This window comes from Macaca mulatta, chromosome 1 (assembly GCF_049350105.2).
Source record: "Macaca mulatta isolate MMU2019108-1 chromosome 1, T2T-MMU8v2.0, whole genome shotgun sequence".
In the NCBI taxonomy this organism is placed as follows: domain Eukaryota; kingdom Metazoa; phylum Chordata; class Mammalia; order Primates; family Cercopithecidae; genus Macaca; species Macaca mulatta.
This window is the reverse complement of record NC_133406.1, coordinates 146,292,991-146,318,861: the sequence shown is the minus strand read 5'-3', so window position 1 is coordinate 146,318,861 and position 25,871 is coordinate 146,292,991. Positions and strand designations below refer to the sequence as shown.

Below are 25,871 nucleotides of genomic sequence, written 5' to 3'. Positions count from 1 at the left end.
ACATCCTTTTGTTTTATTATTTCCAGCTTGGCCCGTATTTGCCATATTTTTCCACTTAATCAAAAGGTCGAATGAAAGAATGTCTATTCATCAGATTTCCATGGAACCATGCCAATAGGGAGTATCATGAAGGCGAGTTGTCCTGGCTCCCCACCTCCATCCTGGCCCTGCTGCTCTCTGCTTCGCTGTGTATGCACAACCCCACAGGTGCCTGTCTCCAGGTAGGAATGGCCACTCTCCGGCTCTCCGCATATGGCTTCAGCATTGTTTCAACCCCCTTCTCCATCCTACCTTGCTGTTACAGTTCCAAGATTTGTTTCTCACTAGTGTTTTAGGCCCTGCAACCACACTGTGTTTTTGAGAGAGAGTCTGACATGTATATGCAGTACATGCCATTTGGCCTTTGCTTGATACATGTCTGCTTCTCTGCTGTTCTTTTTAATTAAAAGGGAGAGAGGTATGTATACGAGCTGGAGCAGGACTGGGGCCGTTAAGACTTGAGCCTGGTCCTGGCTCTGGCATTGAGTTTCCCGCTGACCTCAGGCAAGTTCCCTAAACCTTGGCTTTTTTACTGGCTTTAATGAGTAGCCCGGCTGTTTCTTGGAAAACATGTTAAATATGTTGAAAATGCTAAATATTGAAAATACTTTCTCAGCTGCATCCTTTGGCAAATTCCAGATTCCTTTCTATCCCTCTTTGGTTTTGCAAGGTCCAAGGTCAGATATCCTAGTTTCCCTCTGCCTAAGCCTCTTCAGTTAGCTGGCTCAGTTTTCATGGAAATAGGAATATGAGGCATAGACATTCATTAACTGTAGCTGTTAAAATTCCCAAGCAAATCCAAGTAGAATGTGGTTATGAAAGCCAAGGCCTGTTGCCAAAGATGTATGTGTGTGTATGTGTGCGTGTGTGTGTGTGCACGTGTGCGCGTGCGTGCATTGTGGGATATGTGCTTGTTATATAACTTCTGATCCTTGATCCCTGGATGTTATCCAGTGAGTAGCTGGTTGGATTTGGGGCTTAACATGGCTTGGGAGCTGTTTGGAGCCTTGGTGGGAACTAGATGACTCTGTGTTGTCTCAATCCTGCTGTGTAAATAGTCTCTTCTCCTGATTCATCTGCCACAGCCCAGCTGCTTTTCGGCTCCAGTGATCCTGCTTACTGAGTCTCCCAGAGACAGAGATCTGAATGGTCGGTGAGGAGCCCGTCCCAGGCTGGCAGGAAGGATTCTGGGCACTCTGGGGACATCTTTCATGTCCTGTACCGTAAGATATTTTCCGTGTGGGACTTCCAAGCTTGCTCTGTCAAGGAAATTTAACATCCTCTGCAGCTGCTTGAGTTTCTCTGGAGAGAGCTGTGTGTCCCACCTGAGCTGAGTTCACTTCCCTATCTAAGCTAAGCTCCTTCCTCAGAGCTGGCCCAGGGCCCATTGCTGCCACCAGCGACAGGGGCCTGCAGGCCTGTTACAGCATTGACTTAGTCTGGAAGGTCATATATCTGGCTGTTGGATGAATAAAAAATAATATTTTCATCCTATCGCTTAAGTTACCCAAGCTCAGCTGCTGTAGCCAGAGACCCTCACTAACTTGGGCCACCTAGTGGTCTGAGGGGAGTGTGCTGCAGTCCTGCTCCACACAAACGCTCAGGGACCCAGAGTCCTTCCATCTTGTGGCTCTGCCATCCTGAGTCCTTGAGGCTGTTTTCGTGGTTGAAACTGGGTTACCATAAATCCACATTTCAGATGGCAGAGTTGGGGAAGAGAGCGTGGAGGGGCACTCCTTCTTGGACTTTGCACACATCCTTTCTACTTTGTTCTGCCGGAGAAAACTTAGTGACAAGGCCACACCTTACTATGAGCTTGAGAAATGTAGCTCTTACCTGGGCGACACCACCCACAGAGTTATTACTCTGTTACTGTGGAAGAAGAAAATAATGAATTTGGATGCATAGCTAGCAGCCTCCCTACATTCCATCCTTTTAAATCATTCAGATACTCTGTGAATTGTGAATTCAAAGCCTGTTGTCAGCCAGCTTCGTGGGTGTGTGGCCTGTTTAGTTGCACAGGATTCTACACTCATAGGGCTCTGCATTTGATTTAATGCTCTGTTACTGCCTTCTTGAAAGTCTAATTTTTTTAACAAGGTGACCACATTTTCATTTTGCACTGGGCCCCACGAATTATGTAGCCTGTTCTGTCTGCTTTTTCCCAAATTAACATTTTTATTCTACCCAATTCAGCATTTAATGAAAATACATTTTGTAGCAAGATACCATGAAAGATCATGTGAGGGATGCAAAGATGAGTAAAATTCAGTATCAGAGATTTTGCAGTGCATTAGGGAGATGGGAGAAGTGAAGTAAGTTGTCATTTAGAAGAGTTGTGCACATATGGTTGTGAATATTCATGGAAACGAAGGCAGCTTCTGCTTGATGGTGATGTTGGCAGGGGTGGTGGCTGGTGGTGTAAGATATTTGCTCTGGGTAGAATATTTTAATTTTTATTTATATTTATTTAATATATTGTAAAATATTTGTAGAGATGGTATCTTGCCATGTTGCCCAGGCTGGTCTCAAACTTCTGGGCTCAGGTGATTCTCTCAAAGTGCTGGGATTACAGGCATGAGCCACAATGCCCAGCAGGGATATAATATTTTTAAAGGAACCATTTCAGGCATATAAAAATATAGAGAACAATCTTAAAAATACCTGTGTGCCCACTACTTTTTTTGTCAATTCTTAAGGTATTGCTATGTTTGTGTCATGTATTTTTAAGAAATTTAAATATTACAGATACAGTTGAGCCTCCTTTGTAACTCTCTCTGATCTCATCCCCTTCTTTCCCCACCTAGGAATAGACCATCACTTCCTGAATTTGGTGTTTATAATCCTCATGCATGTCACAATATTTTTTTGTTTACTATATACACATGTATCTATAATATTTAGTATTTTACATGTTTTAAATTTTATAAAAATTGCACCATACTTCACTTACTAATTCAGAAAATAGCTTATTTTTAAAATAATTTCAACCTCTATTTTACATTTAAAAAGTTTATATGCAGGTTTATTACATGGGTGTATTGTGTGATGCTGAGGCTTAGGGTATGATTGATCACATCACCCACGTGGTGAGCATAGTATCCAATAGTTAGTTTTTCAACCCTTTCTCCCTTCCCTCCCTGCCCCCTGTAGTAGTCCTCAGTGTCTATTATTATTATTGTCATCTTTATGTCCGTGAGTACCCAATGTTTAGCTCCCACTTATAAGTGAGAACATGTGGTATTTGGTTTTCTGTTCCTTTTTAATTTTCTTAGGATATTGGCCTTCAGCTGCATTCATGTTGCTGCAGAGGACATGATTTTGTTCTTTTTTACGGCTTCATAGTATTCCATGGTGTATGTGTGTGTGTGTGTGTGTGTGTGTGTGTATATATATATATCTCACATTTTCTTTATCCAGTCTACTGTTGATGGGCATCTAGGTTGATTCCATGTCTTTGCTATTATAAATAGTGCTGCAGTGAACATATGTGTGCATGTGTCTTTTTGGTACAATGACTCATTTTCTTTTGAGAAATAAATCATTCTGGATGATTTATTGGGATTGCTGGGTCAAATGGTAGTTCCAAGTTCTTTGAGAAATCCACAGTTGCTGAACTAACTTACACTCCCACCAATGGTGTACAAGCATTCCCTTTTTTCCTGTCTCGACAGCATTTATTGTTTTTTGACTTTGTAATGATAGCCTTTCTGACTGGTGCAAGATGGCATCTACTTGTGATTTTGATTTGCATTTCTCTGATGATTAGGGATATTGAACATTCTTCACGTGTTTGTTGGCTGCTTGTATGTCTTGAGAAATCTGTTCATGTCTTTTGCTCACTTTTTAATGGAATTGTTTTTTGCTTGCTGAATTAAGTTCCTTATAAGTTCTGTGTATTAGACTTTTGTCAGATGCATAGTTTGTGAATTTTTTCTCCCATTCTGTAGGTTGTCTGTTTACTCTGTTGACAGTTTCTTTTGCTGTATAGATGTTCTTTAATTTAATTAGACCTCACTTGCCAATTTTTGTTTTTGTTGCAATTGCTTTTGAGGACTTAGTTATAAGTTATTTCCCAAGGCCAAAGTCCAGAATGGTGTTTCCCAGGTAGGAAGTACTTTATTGAGTAATTGCTATGGCCAAATACTGTTTTAGACATTGGAGATACAGCCATAAAAAAATAAATGAAAATTTCTCCTCTGTATTCCAGAGGGGCAGAGAGACAATAAGCAAGATAAATAAGTAAAAACATGTGGTATGTGACAAAATGACAACTACTAACAATGTAAGAAAAAGCAGAGAAGGGAATGTAACATGAGGATGGCAGTAGAGGAAATCAAAATTTTCCTCAGAGTGACCATGGAAGATCTTGCTGCCATTATATATTTTTAGTAACATTATGTTTTGAGACTTACCCATCTGTAGTTCATTTTCGTTACTACATAGCATCCATTGCATGAACAGGTCATACTTTATTTACTCATTTTCTCTTGATTAGCATTCAGATTGTTTTTAATATTTTGCTTTTATAAACAAGGCTGCAAGAAACACACCTGAGCATATCCTCCTGTGCACATGTCCAGTTTCTCTAAGACAGAGTAGACCTAGGAGAAAGGTTTAGGTTGGTGGACATGTACATCTTTAACTTTACTAGATGTTGTCAAATCCTGTCCAAACTGGTCCTATCCATGGACACTCTGCAGTAAATAGTTGTCATAGCAGACCCAAAGCTGCTGTTTTCAGAAGGGCCTGCTTGCAAGGCTAACCCTTAGCTGGCATCTGGGAACTTGGGTTTCTGGAGTGTTCTTATTGTTCTTTAATGGATAAGCATGGCTTACTGTGCCTAGACTGTGGAAACAATGTGGTTCATGCTGAGCCCTTCCTTTCCTTCTGGGAGTCTGGAATTTTGAAACATGCTAGTTAAAGTGTGCTTATGTGACACAATAAAAACCTTGGGTGCCAAGTCTCTAATGGACTTCCCTGGGCAGAAGCATCACACACCCGTTGCCGCATTTTCACCACTGGGAAATGAATGTACTCTATGTGATCCCTCATGGGAGGGGAAAGCATACAGGAGCCTGTGCATGGATCCCACCAGATCTTTTCCATGTTTTCTTCCCTTATGATCTGGCTGTGTATTCTTACTCCATTGCTGTAATACATCTTAGCCATGAGTACACTTATATGCTGAATCTTCTAAGTCCCTCTAGCATATCTCTGAACATGTCTTGTGAGTCCCTCTACTATATGCATCTCTGAACATAAGGGTGGTCATGGGGACCCTCTTCACACATGCCCACTAGTAGTGAGAGTTCCCAATTCTCCATGATGATGACAGATTTGGTAGCATTCATCTTTCTGATTTTTGCCAACCTAATAGGTGTGAAATAGTATCCCATTGTTATTTGGATTTTTATTTCCTTGATTACTAGTGAGGCTGTGCATCTTTTCACATGCTTAGTGACTATTTGAGTTTCCCCTTCTGTGAAGTGTCTATTTGTATTCTTTGCTAATTTGTCTTTTGGGTTATTTGTCTTTTTTACATCTATCAGAATACTAATTATTTGTTCATTATGTACACTGAAAATAATTTCTTCCTGTCTGCAGTCTGTCTTTATTTTTTAGAGTGTGGTTTGTTCTGTGGAGGTTTTTCATTTTAATGTACTCAAATTAATGAATCTTTTCCCCTACAGGGTGTGTGTGTGTGTGTATGTGTGTGCGCACACGCGCATGTTTTATTATGTGTCTTTGGAGAGGCTGTATGGAGTAGTGAGTAAGAATATAAGCTCTGGAGCCAGACCATGTGGGTTTAAATCCCAGCCCCATGGCTTACTGTGCAGTTTCGGTCAAGTTTACCTCTTTGGGTTTCCATTCATTCATCTGTTAAATGGAGATAATCATAGTTCCTGCCTATTAGGTAGCTATAAGGATTATGTAATTAAATATATAAAGTGCTTAAAACAGTCCCTGGCACATAGTTGACTCACGAGTGCCATGAGTCCCTGGCACTCATTAGGTGTTAGCAACCAACATTATTAAGAAAACTTTTCTTATCTCAACATGATGAAAACAGTATCTTATATTTTCTTCTAATGATTTTCCACTTTGGTTTTCAAAAGTGGTCTTGGGTACTCTTCCTTTCCCTCTTCTGTTTCCTTTCTTTCTGAGTAAATCATTCTTAAGGCTTTTAGGTGTTAGGGAGCTGGGTAGGTACCCAGGTAGGGCTCAGGGGAGCCTCAGGGGCTATGAGCAGGTGTAAGAGCCCAGGCGAGGCAAGGAGGGCATCCATGTAGGAAGGTGGAAACCAGACCCCAGGCAGGGTGAGGAGGGTATCTGTGTGCTGGAGTGGCCCAGGGTGGGGAGTCAGAGCCTGAGCAGGGGGAGGAAAGTGTGGGTGTCAGAACCCTGGTAGTGTCAGGTGAGATTCTTGTTGGGGAAGGTAGGCAGGATCACAGTGGTGGAGATGGGAGATGTGTTATATCCAGAGGGATCGATCATATAAGTAATGTGTGTATAAATATATTAAAGATATTGGGACCCAATTTTTCAGGGAAGGGAGCTGCAAATGTGGAAGGAAAAAATGAAAGTAAATGCTGTGATGTTGTATTGGAATCGGAGGTATCATCATAACCTCATGATTGTTGATGTATACATTAATATATAGAGAAATAAATATAGATATGACTGCATGTATATCTATATCTATGCATATGTACATACATACATACATATTCTCTAATTGTCCTCTAAGAGAGCCTAGATGTTGGTTTCTGAATAGTATGTTCCCTAAAAAGAACCAGGGCCCTTGGGGAAATGGGTGAGATAAACCTGGAATATCTTGTTGTGCCAGAAAGCAGGTAAGTGCTCAAAGAATGATGTGAAACACATCAAAAGGACACAAGAGCCATCTGATGGATTTCTACTAGCTAAATAAGGGACAAATTGGACATTAAGCTAAATAGTAAAGAATTAAACCCACTGAATATAATAGGAAGCCATGAATTCATAAATAGATACATGTAAATAAAATACTTGTAAATTACAAAGGGAAAGAGAATCATCTTGTGGACGAGAAGCCTGCAGACACCTCCATAATCAAGTGATTAAAGTGAACATCATTAGTAATGGGTCAAGTTGAAATTGCACACCATCTAATAGGATGCAATGGAAAGAACACAGTATTGCTTCTGAGATATTCCTGCCAAAGATACACAACATAAATCTCATTATGAGGAAACATCAGACAGGCCCACATTGAGGAACACTACAAAATAACTGACCTGTCATCGTTAAAAGACTGAGAAGCTGTTCCAAACTAAAGGAGATCAAAAAGACATGCCAACTCAATGCAATGTGTGATTCTGAACTGGATCCTTTTGCTATAAAGGAGGACATTATTGGGATGATTGTTGAGACTTGAATGGGGTCTGAGGATTAGATGGTAGGGATGTTAATTTACTGCTGTTGGTGGCTGTATTGTGATCATGTAGGAGAATGTACTTGTTTGTAGGAAATATACAAACTATACAAACTATGAGGCTTCAGGTTGGCAGTTTTTTGTCAAACGATTGAAAAATTATATTATACTTGCAACTTTCTTGTAAATTTGTGATTGTTCCACAATTTAAAAATTATTACATAAAATGACTTCTTATTTTTTAAAAAGAATACTTTAATCCACTTGGAGCTTATCTTTGTGTATGTTGTGAGATAGAACTAACTTAATTTTTTAAATACTTTCATGTAAATAACTAGTTGTTAACACTGAATACAAATTTGAAAAGTGATATTCTAGAGAGAGGAGAGAGAATAGTTAAAGACAGGGACAGGAAAATGAGGGTTGAATTTAGGGGTTTTGTTTGGCTAGACTATAACTCATATGTGGACTGGTAAGGGGTCAAATTGGAAGGGTAAGTTGGGGCCAAATCATAAAAGGCCTTTAATGTCAAAGTGAGGATTTTGCACTTAACTCTGCAGTTTATGGGAACCATTGAGAACTTCAGTGAACGATCCTTTTGGGAGGTCTTCCCTACTCCCTCCCACTTCCTGCTAGTTGAGTGTGCTTCTTTTGGGCTCCTATAATGCATTCTTTTGTATTTTCTCAATCTCTGTCTCCTCCTCTTTCCTTCTCCTTCTCCCATCCCCTCTCCCTCCCTTTCCCTACTGCATTGACCTCATCTATTTCTGAGACAGCTTCCCAACCAGAGTGGTGTTAGGGACTCTTATTGTATGTGGCAGTTAGCACAGTGCCTGGCTAATAGTAAGTATTCAATCGTGGTTACCAAACAGACCTCAGGAGATGAATTTTAAGAAGCAGACTGGTATCAGTGGATGTGGGAGAGGCCAGGCCAGGCTTGGAGCTGGAACATCACCCAGACAGGAAGTAGTAATAAAGGCCTCTATCAGAGAAAGGACAGTGGTAAAAGTAAGGCAAAAGGGGTATTTGGGAATGACCTTGTGGTGTTGGAAGCTGTATTTTGGCAAGTGGTAGAATACAGGGGGTGAAGAATGTGGTAGAGAAGGAGTCTGAGGTTTTTTTAAGCCTCTCAGGACAGGAGACGAGTCATGCCTACAACTGAAACAGGAAAATTAATCAGTTCAGGATCTCAGAAAGTGAGGACACTTAAAATAACAAAAAGTATAACATTACCTTATAATTGCTTACCATCCTGTAGTTTTCAAAGTTCATCATCTACACCTTTATAGCGATAAATACCATTGAACACTCCAAAATAGGGAATCCTCTCCAAAGCGGGGACTACAAATAAATTGGGACTTCCTGGCTCTTCCCTGACATTTTTGCCCAAGAGCCCTCATTTTAAAAGTGATCAACCTACTGACCTTGCTGTTTTGTTTCTATAGAGCTCCGTAGACATTTAGCTGAGGGAACGACCATGAATGTTTGGAGCTGAGCCCTCAGGCTCCTGTTGGGTTAGGTGGGACTTGATGCTGTACCTATAAGACATCTTGTTACATGAAGTGCGGCTGATGGGAGAAGCAGGTAAAAATCCAGGCTCGTTACACCTTCCTGCAGGCTGGCTGCTGTCAGCTGTTGATTTAGTTCAATGAAGATCTAAAATTATAATTTCTGAGCTTAAAATTGTCCCCATTCTCTGACCTTCAACTTATCTTTCAACATCTGCTGTCCCAGCTAAACTAGAGTTACTTGCAGTTCCTACTATAAAACAGAAAATGTAACAAGTGGTAATTGGGGGGGGGGGCTCCCTAAAAGGCACCTGAAGCTGTCTCTGATGTCCCTTTACATTAATCTGTTTACTTCCTAGAACAGGGGTGGGCACAGTATGGCTTATGAGCCAAACCCAGCCTTGCCCATTCCTTACATGTTGTCTGTAGCTGCTTCCGTGAACCACAGCCAAGCTGAGTAGTTGCAACCAGAGGCTGTATGACTTGCAAAGTCTGAAATAGTCACCATCCAGCCCTTTACAGAAAAAAAAAATGTGCTGACTGCTGCATTAGAATGTTAACACCGTGAAAGCAGAGCCTGGGTCTTGTTCTCTGCTTTGTCCCCAGAATATGGAGTAGTGGATGCTTTTTCACCTTCTTCTGCACTGTTTCCTCTCTCCCCTCCTTTCCCCCTTACTCCTTTGCTTCTTTGGCAGCTGTAAGAGGATGAACATGGCAATCAGTATTGTTCAAGACTAAAGAGGCTGCCTAGCTCTGGTGGAAAACAAGAATTGCACCAGGGCTAGGCTGTGTGCCTGGAATGCTGTCTGACCAGGTGCTATGCAGTGTCTTATGAATGAAATGTGCCCCCTGAAACTCACCATGACTCAAAACTGTGGGATCTGGCTACAATAATCTGTGGTCTCTTATGAAATGTACTAAAGTATAAAACCAAGAAGAAGGCTTGGGTCTGGGCAAAGCATGTCTCATGAGATGTGCACATCTGAGCCTGGACATCAGGCAGCTGCTCAGGAAGCTGAGTGTGTGTCATGGTAAGCTGCAGGAAGGGCCCTGAGTAGAGTGCCTTGGGGGTCCTCATGCCATTTGTGTCTCATGCTTAAAGTTACAAATGAAGCTAACAAACTGCTAAATAACCACCTTCATAATGCCCTGGGTTCAAATGTCATCTTCTTGGCCTCCTTGGAGTTCCACACTGGCCTGTGGTGGTGCACAGCCCACTCTCCCATGGCTCATTCCCCTTTTCTTCCTTCCCCTGTTTTCCCAAGTGGCCTCGTGTGCCATGGGTGGACACTAGCCAGCACAATCCGGGACCAGCCTTGACTCAGCTCACACAGGCCCTAGAAGTGGGCTTTAGCTCATTTGGACAGGGAATTGCAGAGTTCTGGGTCCAGTGGGCATGTCCCCTGGGACCTGTGGATGCTTAGCCCTGGGAGAATGAAGCCACTTAAGGAGGACGGCAGTGGAGTGGGGCTGCAGGGAAGGCTGGATGGCCTACCAAGCCATTGAATTTTTCTGGAATGTGCTTTTCCTTTTCTATTAAAACAGTGGAAACAAAACAATCCCACAAAGGCTTAATTTGTGAATATTGAGGTATTTTCCAACTCTACAAGCCTATGGCTTTATGAATCTGAAAATTCCAGTACTTATGCTTTCCCCAACTTGACAATCACCTTGGACAAAATGTGGAGCAATCCTCCCCTGTTATCATCAGGAGTCATGAACTGTTAAGCTCAGGGCACCTGCTCAGGCATTGAAATGCTGCATTGAGGAAACCAAGCCCCAGGTCGCTGGGGCCCACGGGCTGAGTCCTTCTGGTGCCTGAAACAGCTACCCCACAAGGGTGAGGCTGCTTTATTTCTAGAGGAAAAGCTCCTCCCTTGCCCCATAATCCCCGCAGGCCTGCTGGTGCAGAACTTCCTCCTCACTGGCCACAGTGAAGGTGCCCAGGCTGCCACAGAGACCCTGTGCTCCAAGCCCAGAGCTTTGCTGATGGGTTCTCTGCCCCATTTTTCTCTTGCCATCTCTTCAGGAGAGCTAGAGTGGGCTTTTCACTCAGGTTGAAAGAGATTTCTCTTTTTATCCCAGCTATTCCAAAATCTTGAGCTTCCCAAAGAAACTTAGAAATTCTGGCAGCACATCATACGCCTGGAGCATCTCTTGACTGGCCATGTTTTCTGAACTGACTCTTCCATTTCCTCCTCCTTTTCCTCATAAATTTCCCTTATTAACAGACTGGGGCATCTTTCAGTAGAGTCACACATTCTCAGGAGATCTGGGCCTAGCTTCCAGCTTTAACCCTTTTCAAACCTAAGCAAGCTGTGGCTTTGCTGCCTCCTCCTTGCTTTGTGGCTTTTTGTTGTTATCGTTGTTGTTTTTGTTTTTGTTTTTGTTTCTGAATGGAGTCTCACTCTGTTGCCAGGCTGGAGTGCAGTGGCATGATCTCAGCTCATTACAACCTCTGCCTCCTGGGTTCAAGCAATTTTCCTGCTTCAGCCTCCTGAGTAGCTGAGATTATAGGCACCCACCACCACACCTGGTTAATTTTTTTTTTTTTTTGTATTTTAGTAGAGACAGGGTTTCACCATGTTGACCAGCTGGTCTCAAACTCCTGAGCTCAGGCAATTCACCTACCTCAGCCTCCCAAAGTGCTAGGATTAGACGTGAGCCACTGTGTCCAGCCTGTGGGTATTTTTAAAGCACGGCATCCTCCTGCTCCACTTGCCCTTTGCTGCTTTTTGGAGGCATCATTTTCTTGGACCCACTTATTTTCTGTCTATTTTTCTTGCTGGGTTTTCATAGTTTGCTAGGTTTTCAGTTTGGTGGGTATTAGTTGAACATATTCTGTGTGCCAGGAGCTGGAAAAAGCAGGATGAAAAGACACAGACCTCAGGTGTAGTGGAGATAAACGGTACACTGAGATTTTTCCTTAAGGGGATGTGCAGATTTTACCTGCATCCAACTATATCCACTTCATGATGCCTTTCCGAAACTCTCACAGCCAAACAGAATGGCTGCTAAACCACCTCCCCTACCCTACGTAGTCTTTTTTTTTTCTTTTCTTTTCCTAAGCAGCCCCAAAGAGTGTAGTCTTCTTTCCTGTGATATTGTAGTTGCTAATTTAAATTCTGAGACCAGCCAGGGTGCAGCAGTGTGATGCAAGCAGTGTGACGCAAGCAGTGTGCTGGGCTTTCCCAACCTCTATCTTAGCCCTAGCTAAAATGGTCTTACAGTTTTGGTCATTGGTAAGTTAAAAGAAAAAGTCAAAACCAGATGAAGCTGTGGGGCTACCAAATTAGTTGTATAGTCTCTATGGGCAGTTATTTGCCTAGCATCTAGTAGGTGCAAAGTGGCAAGTCAGGAGGTGTGCAGGACTTAAAGTTGTGTAGCCCTTGCTCTCTGTCTGCCTCTAAACGAGCACAGGACCCTTCTTGCTGAAATAAAAATTTTAGCACCTTGTGCTCACTTTCTTCCTCATCCTCTTCTCAGCCACAGTTCCTGGGCCTCAGCATCTCTCCCCTTTCCCTCTTCCTTCACCCCGACTCTGGAGTCTATCCTCAGTATAATGAAAGCATATTTACGAAGAAGCCCATCTCTAGGTCATGGAGGGAGACTGCCCTGGCAAGGAAACCCACTTGTTCTCCTCATCCACAAGTCTTTGGAAACGTTTGGTTAAAAATAATTATTTTCTGAATCTTGGTGAGCATTTATGTGAACTAGATGTCCATCCTCATTCCTTTCTTTTGTTTTTTTCCAGAAGGAGTCTGGCTCTGTCACCCAAGCTAGAGTGCAGTGGCGCGATCTCGGCTCACTGCAACCTCCGCCTCCTGGTTCAAGCGATTCTCCTGCCTCAGCCTCCTGAGTAGCTGGGACTACAGGCATGTGCCACCACGCTCGGCTAATTTTTGTATTTTTAGAGACAAGGGGTCTCACTGTGTTAGTCAGGATGGTCTCGATCTTCTGACCTCGTGATCTGCCCGCCTCAGCCTCCCTGTGTGCCGGGATTACAGGTGTGAGCCACCACGCCCGGCCTTCATTCCCTTCTAACACCACTGCAGAAGATGCACATGGTAGCATTGCGGAAATGGCACAGCAGCACGTGAATGAGGTCCTGAACGCTTCAAATGGTTACAAAGTCCTGTCGGATCTCAGGTCCAACCAAGGATCAACTCTCGCCTGTCCATGCCTCTTTGTCTCCTGTCCTAATTACATCTGTGAGGTAAACACTCAAATAAGTTGGGCAAACAGGCATGAAACTTAAAGTCGGTAATACTCAGCTGACAATGGATAATGTTTATAGGCATTACTAGTTGGGTGTTTTCTTCAAACTCTACAAAGACTTGACATGGAACATTAAGACTAGTCCATTCACTTCCAACCTAGTGTTGCAGAATCTTGCCAGAATGAGCAGTCCTGAGGCAATAACACTCACAGAAGTGCATGGGACTGACAAAGAGCTATGCACCCACCTAAAAAATGTCTAAAACTATACTAGGTGGTGCACACCAGGGAGACTGTGGATTAGGACAATTTGTGATGAGTGCATTTGCATTTTATTTTTCCATGAAAATCACACACATGCAGACACACAGACAAACACAGAGAAAAGCAGATCCGCTTGAAATGAGAGCAATATGGAGGCCAAAGCTGCTAGTGGGATGGCCCGGGGTTTCTAACTCTGTGGTCTGGAGAAGAAGGATTTTGTATTTGTTTGGTTTCACCATCAAGTGTTCCGGGTGAGCAAGTCAGTTTCAGTTTCCTTCTGAAAGAGCCTCTTTCTGAATTCGCTGCACGCTCCTCGTGTGTTTGTTTTCTGCTGCAGTGGGGTCATTTATGCTGGCCAGTCCATTTGGATGACCATATGGGCACAGGCTCCTGCACCTCCAGCTGCCCAGAGTTCCTCTCTGGCTGCAGGAACGAGCAGTGTGAAAGATCAGTCCTGTGGAATGAGATCACATGGACTCGCGTCATCTTGGTTTTCTGAGATGGTGTGACTACTTTTAGATTTCAAAAGCTAAACAGTTGTCAATCAGTCTCTGAAGGGCACTCAGCTGAGGGCACTGTGATTCCGTCAGATCACCTGGGTTATGGGCCATCTTTCTCTCTTTCTCTATGAAATCTATGAATCAGGTCACCCTGGTTCTAAGATCCAGGCATTTATTACAAAGACTCACACATATGAGATGTGTGCATACATGCTTACATCCTGGAGGGAAGCTACATCCATGGTGCTGTTTCCAAGGGCTCTTATGGGGTCTTTGGGGGCTTTTTTTAGCTTAAGAAAGTTACCATTATCTTAAAAGCCAAGAAATCCTGATTTAGGTCAGCCCTGAGGTACAGAATTCCCTTGACCACTTCCTGTAGGGGTGGCTCTGGGAAGCAGGAAAATGTGACTGGGGGAGGGGAGAGATGAGAGCTGGAAGGCAGGATATTAGGCTCCAGATCAAAGCTTGCGCTTTGATTAACAAAAGTGTCCATGTTCCTTGAGAAGTGGACACCAAGGTGACCTTTTTAACTGGAGACACACTGTCTCCAGCTACAAAGTGTGGGTTGAATTCCTGAACCAATGCCTGCTGTGGGGTTGGGGTAGTGTGGGTGAGGAGGGGATTGGACAAAGGCCTGATCAGTCTAGATGAAATGTGGTTTATCCCGTTATCTGATTTAAAATCACCTATCCCCTTAAGAGGATGACTAATACAGTACTTAGGGCTGAGAACAGGATTTGAGGTGGTGCGAGGATCCCCATCAAGGCTGAGGGTACTTCAGAAACTTCTGAAACTAATAGAAAGATACAAATTATATGGGGGAACTGGAACAGTGTAACAATAAGGATTAGAAATTGATCTGAGTTGTTCCTAATTTGGGAATGCACATGCGATGGTCACACAATTTAACCTATTTAGGATGTTTCTAAGTTGTCTGATCATCTGTCACCTATTTAATTTATTAAAACCTTGACCCTCACCAGTTTTAACAACAGAGTGTAAGATTGCGTAAGACCTTATCCCAAAACATGTTTTCCAAGACGGAGTCCTTTGTAGAGTAAAAATGTTCTTGATAATCTAACATGCTGATTTCTAGATAAATATCCGTGTGGTCCTGGCTCACAATTTGGAGTTGTCAAGCCAACAGCCGGATTAACTTCCTGAAGTTCTCGCATTTGCTTAGGAGCAAGTAGTAAATTCTCTCTAGAACTTCTTGAGAGAAATTACCTTTTTCTTGTTTGAAGGGTACTTTAAAGGAAATTATTTTGAGGTGGTATAATGTAAACAATAATATAATTACTATTTATTTCATGACAGACATATACAATGCTATATGAAAGAATTTTCGCAAACCTTTGTAAAGATAGTATGTTGTAAAGTCAGAATTAGGTTTTGGATGAAAATTATCATAAAAATATGCCAATAAGTGTGTTGCAGGTTTTCTAATCTTTGTGAACAAAAATGTAAAAAACACAATAGAAAAATGATCTCACCCAATAAGGGGTAAAAGTTTGGAATTAACTGTTGTAGATCATAGAACATTAGCACCCCTGATGTTCTGCCTGGCCCAGAGGTGATGTGGGATTAGTCCTTTAAGAGGGAACATGCAGGAAGGGGTGGGGAGACCACTGGGTAATTCTGGGAAACAATTTTGCTACCCAATTTTATATTCTGAGTTATAGAGTTATAAAAAGGATTCATGACTGCAAGTGGTTTTCAAAAATAATTTTCAACTGATGTCAACATCAATCACCAGATCTATAAATGGGAATCAGTGGCTGGAAGATCTCAGTAAAAGCAACCTTTCCCTATCTAAAGGAGCCTTTACTTAGGCATTTCTGGGCCCTCTGGAGGGTAAAGGGTGGGAAGACAAAGTCAATTTTGCCAAGTAGCCATTAGGTCTCTGCTGGTCAAGAGGAAGCGAAAAAATTCATCACAAGCACTGCTTTGGACAGCAGTGTTTCAATAATTAGCTGTATTTGGTTTTTCTTGCAATCAAGAAACTGGGCAGAATAAAAACTTTATGGGGAAATAAGGCTTTTGCATATCCTTGCTTATTGATTTGATTTGATTTACTCTCCAGGTAAGTCAGAAGAGAGTGGCTAATTCATCCCTCTAGAGTCCCAGGCTTAAGCCAAGGCATTGGGATGCTGGTACCTCCTCTAGTACTTACTCTAGCTCTCTCCTTCTTTGGTGGTGTGCTCTTTACATGGGCACTGTGTCAGGGCAGGAACCTGCAAGCACCTATTCCAAGAGTTGTCACAAGCCAGGAGACATACCTCTTATTGCTTCTTTCTCCATCTTCTTGATTTTTTGTAAAGAGCTAAGAGGCTCTTTCCTACAACAGGTGCTATTCCTTGATCTAACCAAATGTGTCTGCCACTGAAATGATATGCCAATTAAGCCTCTTCCTTTGAAACTCAAACACATGTCCAGACATAGATGTTAAGCAGCCAAAACATTCTAATATTCTCTATTACCTTCTCTGCTCCTTATTCCCCAAATCCAAGCTTTTCTGCTGTAAGCAAAAACATGGGAAAGTTCTTTTCAAAAATGCTCTCCCATACTATCCAAATGGTTTCCTGATTACAACAAGAACCCCTACAGCTACTGAATGAAAAGTTCTTCAGCACAGAACAGGGGGACAGTGGCAGGGACTTAGGAAGGATGTGATGAGGATGTGGTGTGGACTTGGTAGGGACCATGGTATGGGTGGGACTCTCTGTAGGAGGCATATCTGAGGCCTTGAAGCAACTCAAGCCCAATGAACCAGCTGGGCTCTGAGCCGAGGAGCTGCCTCAAGCTGTGGACTGCGTAAGCAGCAGGGGTACCTGGGCTTGTCGGCTGGCTCCAGCAGCTCGAGGGTGCAAAGGGAGGTCATGAATTTCATTCTGCTGTTTAGCAAAATTTACAAATACCTGGAGGTAAGAGAAGAGCAAGATTAGGTAGATATTTCCAGGAAAACAGCACCCTACACCCATCTACCCAGTTTGCTCTCTATTTTCCACAGTTCACATACAGCCCAGCTGGTATGGCTTGTGTCCTTCCCGGGGGAGGCTGGCCCACCCACGGAAGCCTGGCCACCAGTGCCCTGGTCAGAGCTATCTTCTTAGACTAGACTCCCGAGTGATGCCACAGGAGTTCCTGCTGGAGGACTCAAGGGACTTGGGCACCAGACATTGGGGTAATCAAGGCAAGGCAGATTCTCAGCTAGCAGCATCCTAATCCTCTAACTAAAAAAAGAAAAAAAAAAAAAAGTCATTGATCCCTGTTTGGCTCCTCGTTGAGTGTGCATGTGGCCCAGACTCCTGCTCGTGCCTTCCCCTGCTTAATGCTGATGAGAAGGTGTGGGTGAGCCAGCTCCTCAGGGGTTAAATGGAGACTTCCCTGTTTCCATTTTCCTTGCTTTACTTAACTTTCTTTAAAGATGTTTATTTTAAAACAAACATATATAAAAACACAAAACCCAGAAACAACCCAAATGTCCATCAATGAATGAACAGATGGATGAACAAAATGTAGCACATATACATACAAAGGAATATTATTCAGCCTGGAAAAGGAAGGAAATTCTGGCATATGATATAACACGGATGAACCTTGAGGATATTATGCTAAGTCCTCACATAATAAGCCAGACACAGAAGGACAAATACTGTATGATTCCACTTATATGAGGTATCTATAGTAGTCAGAGCCTTAGAGACAGAAAGTAGCACAGTAGTTGCCAAGGGCGAGGGGGGCAGGAAGTGGCGAGTTAGTGTTTAACGGGCACAGATTTTCACTGAAGCAAGATGAAAGAGTTCTATCAGGGATGGTGGTAATGGTTGCACAACAATGTAAATGTACTTAATACCACTGCACTGTGCACTTAAACATGGTTGACATGGTCAATTTTATGTTATATTTTACCGCAATAAAAAATGTGATTACGTCTTAAAAAACCACACACGGAATGCACATTTATCAAAACTCACTAAACTGTACGTTTAAAATTGGTGTTTTTGTTTTGTTTTGCTTTTTTGAGACAGGGGCTTGCTCTGTCACTCAGACTAGAGTGCAGTGGTATGAACACAGTTCATGTCAGCCTTGACCTCCTGGGCTCCAGCAATATTTCTGCCTCAACCTCCCAAGTAGCTGGGACCACAGGCATGCAACACCATGCCTGGCTAATTTTCTGATTTTTTTTGTAGAGACGAGGTCTCACTTTGTTGCATGGGCCCGTCTTAAACTCCTGGGCTCAAGTGATCCTCCTGCCTTGGCCTCCCAAGAGCCTGTGTTTCATCGTATGTTAATTACATATCAATAAAGCTGAGTTAAAAGAAAAACCACCACCACAAACCAGCAAGAATGAAATAACACACCATAGGATCACAGGGAAGGATAATGTGAAAAAAAAAAAAAATCAATGAAGTTTCCTGATGACTAAAAAATATTGTTAGAAAACAATTTCTGATATACCACCTTTTACCCCAATAAACAGAGGGCAAGAGTTTGTTAAAAATCGGGAATATTATGCCTCCCTCTTATGGCAATTCCAACCCACATTGGATGTTCTGGGCCAGTCTTTGCTCAGCTCTTGGTACTCCGGGGCCAACTTGCCTGGTCCAGGGTGGTCTGTGTGACTGAGTACTCCTCGATGAGCAGGCTGTCCTTGTGGGAGAGGAGGAGCTGGAAGATCCTCGCCAGGGAGGAGGAGGAGACCTGGAACTGGAGCATGTTGTAGTGCCTCTCCCTCTGCACGCTGCCTGGGAAGTTCCCCTGGAAGAACTGCTCCACAGGGTTCAGGTCAGGAAGCAGGTCGTCCTTCGGGGATTTGATCTTCATTGTGACGATATAGCCATCTCCAAATCTAGGGGATGCACACAGTGCAGGACAGGCCTCTGTTAGTGGTTGGGCCTAAGGTAATCCCAAAATAAGGAGTAGACTCATCAAAAATTTTGGGGATTAAGCCCGGCTTGGTGGCTCACACCTGTAATCCCAGCAATTTGGGAGGTAGAGGCGGGAGGATCACTTGAGCTCAGGAGTGTAAGATAAGCCTGGGCAACAAGACCATGTCTCTACAAAAATTAGCAGGCCGTGGTGGCACATGCCTGTGGTCCCAGCTACTTGGGAGGCTGAGGTGTGAGGATCACCTGAGCACAGGAGGTCAAGGCTACAGTGAGCCACAATCATGACACTGCACTCCAGCCTGGGTGACAGAGTGAGACGCTGTCTCAAAAAAACCTGAAAAACGAGAAACAAACCGCAAACAAGAACAACAAAAAAAGAAATACTGGAGATTAAAGGCCCATACCATAGACCTGGGTACATAGGAAAACTAGGAGAGAAAAACCATGGTAGTCCCTGGAGAAATCATTTGATACCAGTTTTTAGAGGTCAAATGTCTGCATGGTAATGTGGGACAATCGTACTTGCTGAAGTCAAAGGTAGTTTTATTTTATTTTTTTAATTAATTAATTTATTTATTTATTTGAGACAGAGTCTCACTGTTGCCCAGGTTGGAGTACAGTGGCGTGATCTTGGCTCACTACAACCTCCGCCTCCTGGGTTCAAGCGATTGTCCTGCCTCAGCTTCCTGAGTAGCTGGGATTACAGGCGCCCGCCACGACACTCAGTTTTTGTTTGTTTGTTTGTTTGTTTTGTATTTTTAGTAGAGACAGAGTTTCACCATGTTGGCCAGGCTGGTCTTAAACTCCTAACCTCAAGTGATCCGCCTGCCTTGGCTTCCCAAAGTGCTGGGATTACAGGCATGAGCCACCACACCCAGCCTATTTTATTTTTTGAGACAGAGTCTTGCCCTGTCGCCCAGGCTGGAGTGCAGTGGTGTGATCTCGATTCACTGCAACCTCCAACTCCTGGGTTCAAGCAATTCTTGTGCCTCAGTTTCTCGAGTAGGTGGGATTACAGGTGCACACCACCATGCCCAGCTAATTTTTGTCTTTTTAGTAGACAGGGTTTCAGCATGTTGGCCAGGTTGGTCTCGAACTCCTGACCTCAAGTGATCCGCTGGCCTCAGCTTCCCAAAGTGATGGGATTACAGGTGTGAGCCACTGCACCCAGCCATCAAAGGTAGTTTTAGCCCAGTATGGGGATCCCAAGACCGCCCATAAAGACACATGAACCAGTGCATACTGAGTGGTGGTAAGGGCTGATGGGCCAGGTGGGAGCAAAGGCTCGGGAAGGCAGCACTTCCCTGAGGAAGCTTCCCGAAGCAAATGGAGCTGCTAGGGCCCGGGCCATTGGTACTTTCTTCCTCCCTCAGCAGGATGGCTGGTTACCCTCACTTGGATGAGGGATGGTCCACCAGAGAGTGTGTGCACAGCTAGCGGGTGTCAGTACCCTATGCCTTGGTATCCTGTGTCAGTCATAACTGACTCCAAAGCTCCCTCCATGGTCTAGGGCTGTTCTCCTCTGCAGTAAGATGCTGTTCACCTTTCAGCTCCAGAAAACTCGCCATCCCTCCACACAGGCAACACTCCTCTCTCACCTCCTCTATCATGCAGATATTGAGGAGTTAGAGGGAAAGGAATAGGAGAACTTCCCTTTCTCCAGCAGCTGGACACAGGAAGTTGCTGACACAGGTCTGGTGACCTGACATGCTGCTATTTCTATAGATATCTATGCAGTGTCCAAGCTGTAGTTGCTCAATAAATCATGGGTCAAATGTCCACTTGCCACAAGCAGCTAATCTATTAGACCTTTCTCTCAGTCATTTATCTGCTCTGACACATATGAAAGGATGACATTTTCTGTGCAACACCCTCCCGTGGGTGCATCGGGATTACGCACCTCAGCATAGATAAGGTGGGTTATGTGCTGTTCCTCCACCAACCAGCTTAGTGACTTATATGCTGAGCTCTTAATAAGTGTTTGTTAAATAATTGTAACTCTGCTCTTTTCTAGGTTATAAAGCTTATCAGAATGTGAATGAGCATGGCAATATGCTGATAATCTTAAACTGTTAGCTTTGGCATGCAAACTCTTAATAATAAGGAATTATCTACAATAGTTTACAATGTGTGGGTACGGAGTAAGGATAATCCTACTGAAGATTACTGGCGTTGTTGGTTTGTCGTATAACATATGGTCTTTTTTCAAACTCAAAAGCATACAACATTCTAAAAACAAAAACAAAAACAGGTCCTCAAGCCAGTTGGTCTCCTAACCATTCCTACATTGGAGTGGACTCTTAGTAAATAAGCCACAGGTCCTGGATCTGTTGGGATAAGTGGTGGAATACTGAGGCAGTGGTAGTAGCCCTCCCTCGTCCCAGCCAGGCTCTGCATGTGTCCTGATCAGACACCCCATCCAGAGAATTGGGTGAGTCTTCACCACAGGAAATTAGGCCAATATAGAGGAGTTTCTTATCAGCATAATGGACTTCTCCATCTGCTGCTGGAGAATGAGGCCCAGCCACCACCTGCCTCTGCCCCAGGGGATGACAGGGCAGCAGGACTCTTCCAAGTGTCAATGGAGAACACAGGATCCGGTTGGATCCACAGAGGCAACAAGGCGCACGCCCCACCATCTGCTTACTTGGACTTGAGATGCTGAATGGTGCCCATACATCGAAAGGCGCCCTTTACCATGATGGCCAGCCGGGTACACAGCGCCTCACATTCTTCCATGCTGTGGAGCAGGAGAGAGGAGGTGAGCAGGAGAGGACTCCCACCCACCTTCCCCAGCCCTGGGAATCTCTTGCCTGTGGGATGTGAGGACCACAGCCCTCCCTTCTCTGATGATGCTCACGATGACATTCCACAGCATGCGGCGTGCCTGGGGGTCCATCCCTGTGGTGGGCTCGTCCTGGGGGGTGGAGAGAAGGTTAGGGAGCACAGGCTGGGAGCTGGCCCTTCCGATTACTGCTTCCCCCTGGCCTGGCTCCCCTGAGGAGGATGAGCTGACAGACGGCGCACACAGTCACTCCCCTCACTTGAGCAAGACAGGGGTACCCTCGTGTAGGGTACAGAAGGCAGGAGGTGGATCAAAGAATAAAGAAGCATGGTGTCCACCCTGGGCCCATTTCAGCCCACGAGGGGATTAAAGTGGATTAAGGCAATGACAGAATTCTCCTCAAAAAAAGAAAATCCTGCAAATACATTTGTTGGGAGGCAGGGAGATCACTCAGGTCACTTTCCTGGTTCCTGCTATGTCCTGTGCCCTGTGCCCTCATGATCCTTGGACTGCGTGGGCATGGCCTCAGGCCTGGCCCGGCTCAAGAGCCTTTGACCCAGCTCAGTGTCTCTGTTTGGGGACCAGACACCGACACGCCACCGAACCGGCTAAACTTCCCGGCTGTGAGCCCATGGCCCACAGGAGACATCCCGGGAACGCAGGATGTGCACAGTCCCAAGTCAAGGCTGTGCCATGACTTGTTTTTCTCCAGAGCTGTGTGAACCAAACACTGGGCTAAGTGCTCAAAATGAGCAACACAGGAAACAGTCCAGACTAAAGCCCAATTGCTGCAGTTTCTAAATCTGCCGACCCAGAACCTATTTCCCCAACCCGAGAGACGCAGCACTTGGTTTAAGCCCTTGGGGCGGCCCAAGCCCGCAGTTACCAGCAGCACCAGGGGCGGGCAGCCAATGAGCGCGATGGCTGTGGAGAGTTTCCGCTTGTTGCCCCCACTGTATGTGCCAGCCAAGCAGTCGGCGTAGACAGTCAGACCCAGGCTCTTAATACTCCAGTTTGCAACCTAGGGAAGAGAAAGAAATGCCATTTGGAGAATACAAGCAAACACCCCAAACCTCCCCCAGTTCAAAGCCTTGGGCTCCCAGATCTCATGCCTCCAGAATGAAAGCCCTAGCTAGGCTGAAACAGGCTCCTGCTGGCTCCTGTCCTCTGGCATGTGCTTCAGGCACCAGACAGGGTCTCCTTCACTCTGTGTCTTGGATCCCAGGGTGGCCCGGTCAGCTCAGCACCTGTTGGGTGTAGCCCCCTGAGAAATGGCCTTCAGCCTTACAAACAGCAAGACAGTGGGTCTCGCCCAGTGTCCTGGACCACGGCTAGGAGTGGAGGAGGAAGGGTCTGTTTGAGAAGATGGTGAGTCCCAGACCTGTTGATCCCACCCCTCAAGAGGGTCACACCCAAAGCCTTGTGCATCCGACACATACCTATGGAGCACTGACCATACACCGGGTACTGAACCAGGCACTGGAGAACAATGTGAACACAGCCATTGCCGCTGTCCTCAGACTGCGGGGAGGTGACAGTCAAAATAAACAGAATACTGGCAGATCGTGACTGCGAGGGAACGATGACAGACACCAGGTGTGTGTGCACATGCGCAGGAAAGGATCTAGGGAAGCCACTGGAGACAAGCTCACCATGCTTCTGCCTTCTGTATTAGTCCCCTGTGCCTGGAATGTTCCTCCCTAGGTGTGCACGTGGCTCCCTCTCTCACCTCTAGTTCCTCACTCAGGTCCTCTCCTCTGCAGGCTCTCTCGGGGCCACCCTACCTCAAAGTGCAAACCCTGCCCCAACACTCCCTGCATTACTGTTCTCTGAGGACTTTTCACTCTCTAATGCACTGGATATTTTACCTATTTATCTATAGATTGTCTATCCCTCCCACTAGACTGTAAGCTCCATTTTTAACTTTTTATTTGGAAATAGTTTCAAACTCACACGAACATGTAAGAATAAAAATAGTTCATAGAATTATTAACTAATAAACCCTTCTCTCTCACACACACACAATCTTTTGTGACCCATTTGAGGGAAAGTTACTCATCACAGCCCTTCATTCCTAAATACTTCAGGGCATATTTCCTAAGAATAGGGATCTTCCTTTACATAACCACAGTACATTATCAATGTCAGTAAACTTAATGTTATGATACATTTACCTAATCTACTGTTCAGAGTTCAGTTTTGTCAGTTGGTCCAATAACATCCTTCTATCATTTTTTTTTCTCTTCTGCACAAGATGTAGTCTATTGTCTGTTATTCAGTCATTGTGTCTAGTTAGCCTCCTGCAATCAGAGATATTTCCATAGCTCTTTCCTTGTCTTTTAGGACTCTCATATTTTTGAAGAATACAGTCTCCTTTTTTATTTTTAAAGAAAAGGAATATTCCTTCTTTGGAGCTTGTCAGATGTTTCCTTATGATAAGATTCAGGTTACATGTCTCCAATCTGGATTCTACATAAGTGAAACTATGTCCTTCACAGGATATCACATCTCTGGGCATGAGATGTCCATCTGCCCCTTATGGTTAATTTTGATCACCCAGTTAAGGTGCTGTCTAATTTCTCCATTGTAGAAGTTAATTTTTCATCACCCAGTTAAGGTGCTGTCTAATTTCTCCATTGTAGAGGTTAATTTTGATCACCCAGTTAAAGTGCTATCTAATTTCTCCATTGTAAAATTACTATGTTTCTCCCTTGTAACCAATAAGCAATCTGTACAGAGATACGTTTATTTCTTTAAAATTACATTATCATTATTTTTTTAAGAGACAGAGTCTTGCTCTGTTTGCCAGGCTGGAGAGCAGCAGCTTGATCACAGCTCACTGCAACCTCAACCTCCTGGACTCAAGCATTCCTCCCACCTCAGCCACCTGAGTAGCTGGGACTATAGGTGTACACCAACAGGCCCAGCTAATTTGTTTGTTAGTTTTTTGCAGAGACAGGGTCTCCCTATATTGCACAGGCTAATCTGGAACTCCTGGGCTCAAGCGATCTTCCCACCTTAGCCTCCCAAAGTGCTGTGATTGCAGGTGTGAGCTACCATGCCCAACCTGTTATTTATTTTGTTAAAGCACTTCCTTACTTTCTGGCATAAGATATTCCAGGTTCATTTTATACCTATGCCATTCCAGCCCTGGAATGTGTCATTTATTGAAGGAATCAGGTTTACTTTTAGTGGGGAATGTTATTAAGACAAAAGTCTGAGCACTCAGTGTGCTCATGGCTGCTGGGTGTTTTTGCTTCTTGACCCTTTCAGAAGACAGATATACACAGGCAAATATACGTGTATATATACACACCTGTGTGCATGAAACATGAACACACCTGCATGCACCCACAAACACAAGCATATAAATATTCCGGAATTCCCAGTGCTATTTCCAGTTCTAATCCATGACCTCACAGTTCTTTCTTGCTTTTCCCTTTTCCATATTTGTAAGTCCCTTCTTCCACAGTGAGAATTCTGGGTTCCAATAACATCAAAACATTTATTAATTTACTTAATCCTGTAACACATCTAACATTTTCAGAATCACTTTGCCTATACCACTATAAAATACAAACTAAAAAGAACTCAGAAATTATTTGTAGTTCTTCTCCCCGACTCCACCCTGCCCAAGAATGAGGATATAGAGTCAAACACTGTGTTCATCAGTTGTTTGTATTAGCTCTATCTCCCTTTTGCAGGATTATGATATTTATTTGAAATAAAATTGGGTTACTTTATTTAGTTTGCTGTCAGTGTTAGGTTTTCTTTTTGTTTTCATTTTTGCCTCCTTCGCATCCTTACTAATTTTTAAAAAAATATGTGGAACATTGACATGCTTCCAAAAGTTAAAACTATACAAAAATATATCCCCAGAAGTACTATTCTTTCCCATTTTTCTTTCTTCCCATTTTCTTCTTGTTGATCACCAAATTCATTGTTTTCTGGTTTATCCTTTCTATGTTCTATTTGCAAAGGTAAGCAGACATACGTCTACTTTCTTGTTTTTCCTTCTTTCTTACATAAAAAGTAGCATTGTTTTCCACTTTGCTTTTTTTCATTTAACAGTATTTACTGGAAATATCTCCATATCAGTTCACTGAGATTTTTCTTTTTCTTTTTTATAGTTGCATAAGACTTTATTGTGTGCCTGTACCATAAATTATTCAGCCAATCTACAATGACTAAACATTTAGGTAACTTCCAGCATTTTGCAATTACAAATGCAACGGATCACCTTGTATA

At 43.7% G+C, this 25,871-nt stretch overlaps 1 protein-coding gene and 1 long non-coding RNA gene across 3 annotated transcripts in view; one reads left to right on the top strand and one right to left on the bottom strand.

Annotated features, from left to right (window-relative positions):
• The first annotated feature begins 979 nt into the window (after positions 1 to 979).
• LOC106999763 (uncharacterized) lies at positions 980 to 15,369 on the top strand. The gene is made up of 3 exons (XR_001446659.3): positions 980 to 1,262; positions 8,902 to 9,040; positions 12,719 to 15,369. It is a non-coding gene; the product is annotated as an uncharacterized LOC106999763 (long non-coding RNA).
• Positions 13,492 to 25,871, bottom strand: part of ABCA4 (ATP binding cassette subfamily A member 4) — a 57,029-nt gene continuing 44,649 nt past the window's right edge. The window contains exons 28-33 of one of the 2 annotated variants that reach the window (XM_015145360.3): positions 22,510 to 22,644; positions 21,652 to 21,755; positions 21,486 to 21,578; positions 18,549 to 18,798; positions 16,778 to 16,864; positions 13,492 to 13,900 (exon numbers count right to left, since the gene is read on the bottom strand). In XM_015145360.3, coding sequence (XP_015000846.3) covers positions 13,895 to 13,900; positions 16,778 to 16,864; positions 18,549 to 18,798; positions 21,486 to 21,578; positions 21,652 to 21,755; positions 22,510 to 22,644 — 675 coding nt within the window. In that variant the 3' untranslated portion in view covers positions 13,492 to 13,894. The remainder of the gene's footprint in view (positions 13,901 to 16,777; positions 16,865 to 18,548; positions 18,799 to 21,485; positions 21,579 to 21,651; positions 21,756 to 22,509; positions 22,645 to 25,871) is intronic. The other variant, XM_077952840.1, reaches the window with a different exon arrangement.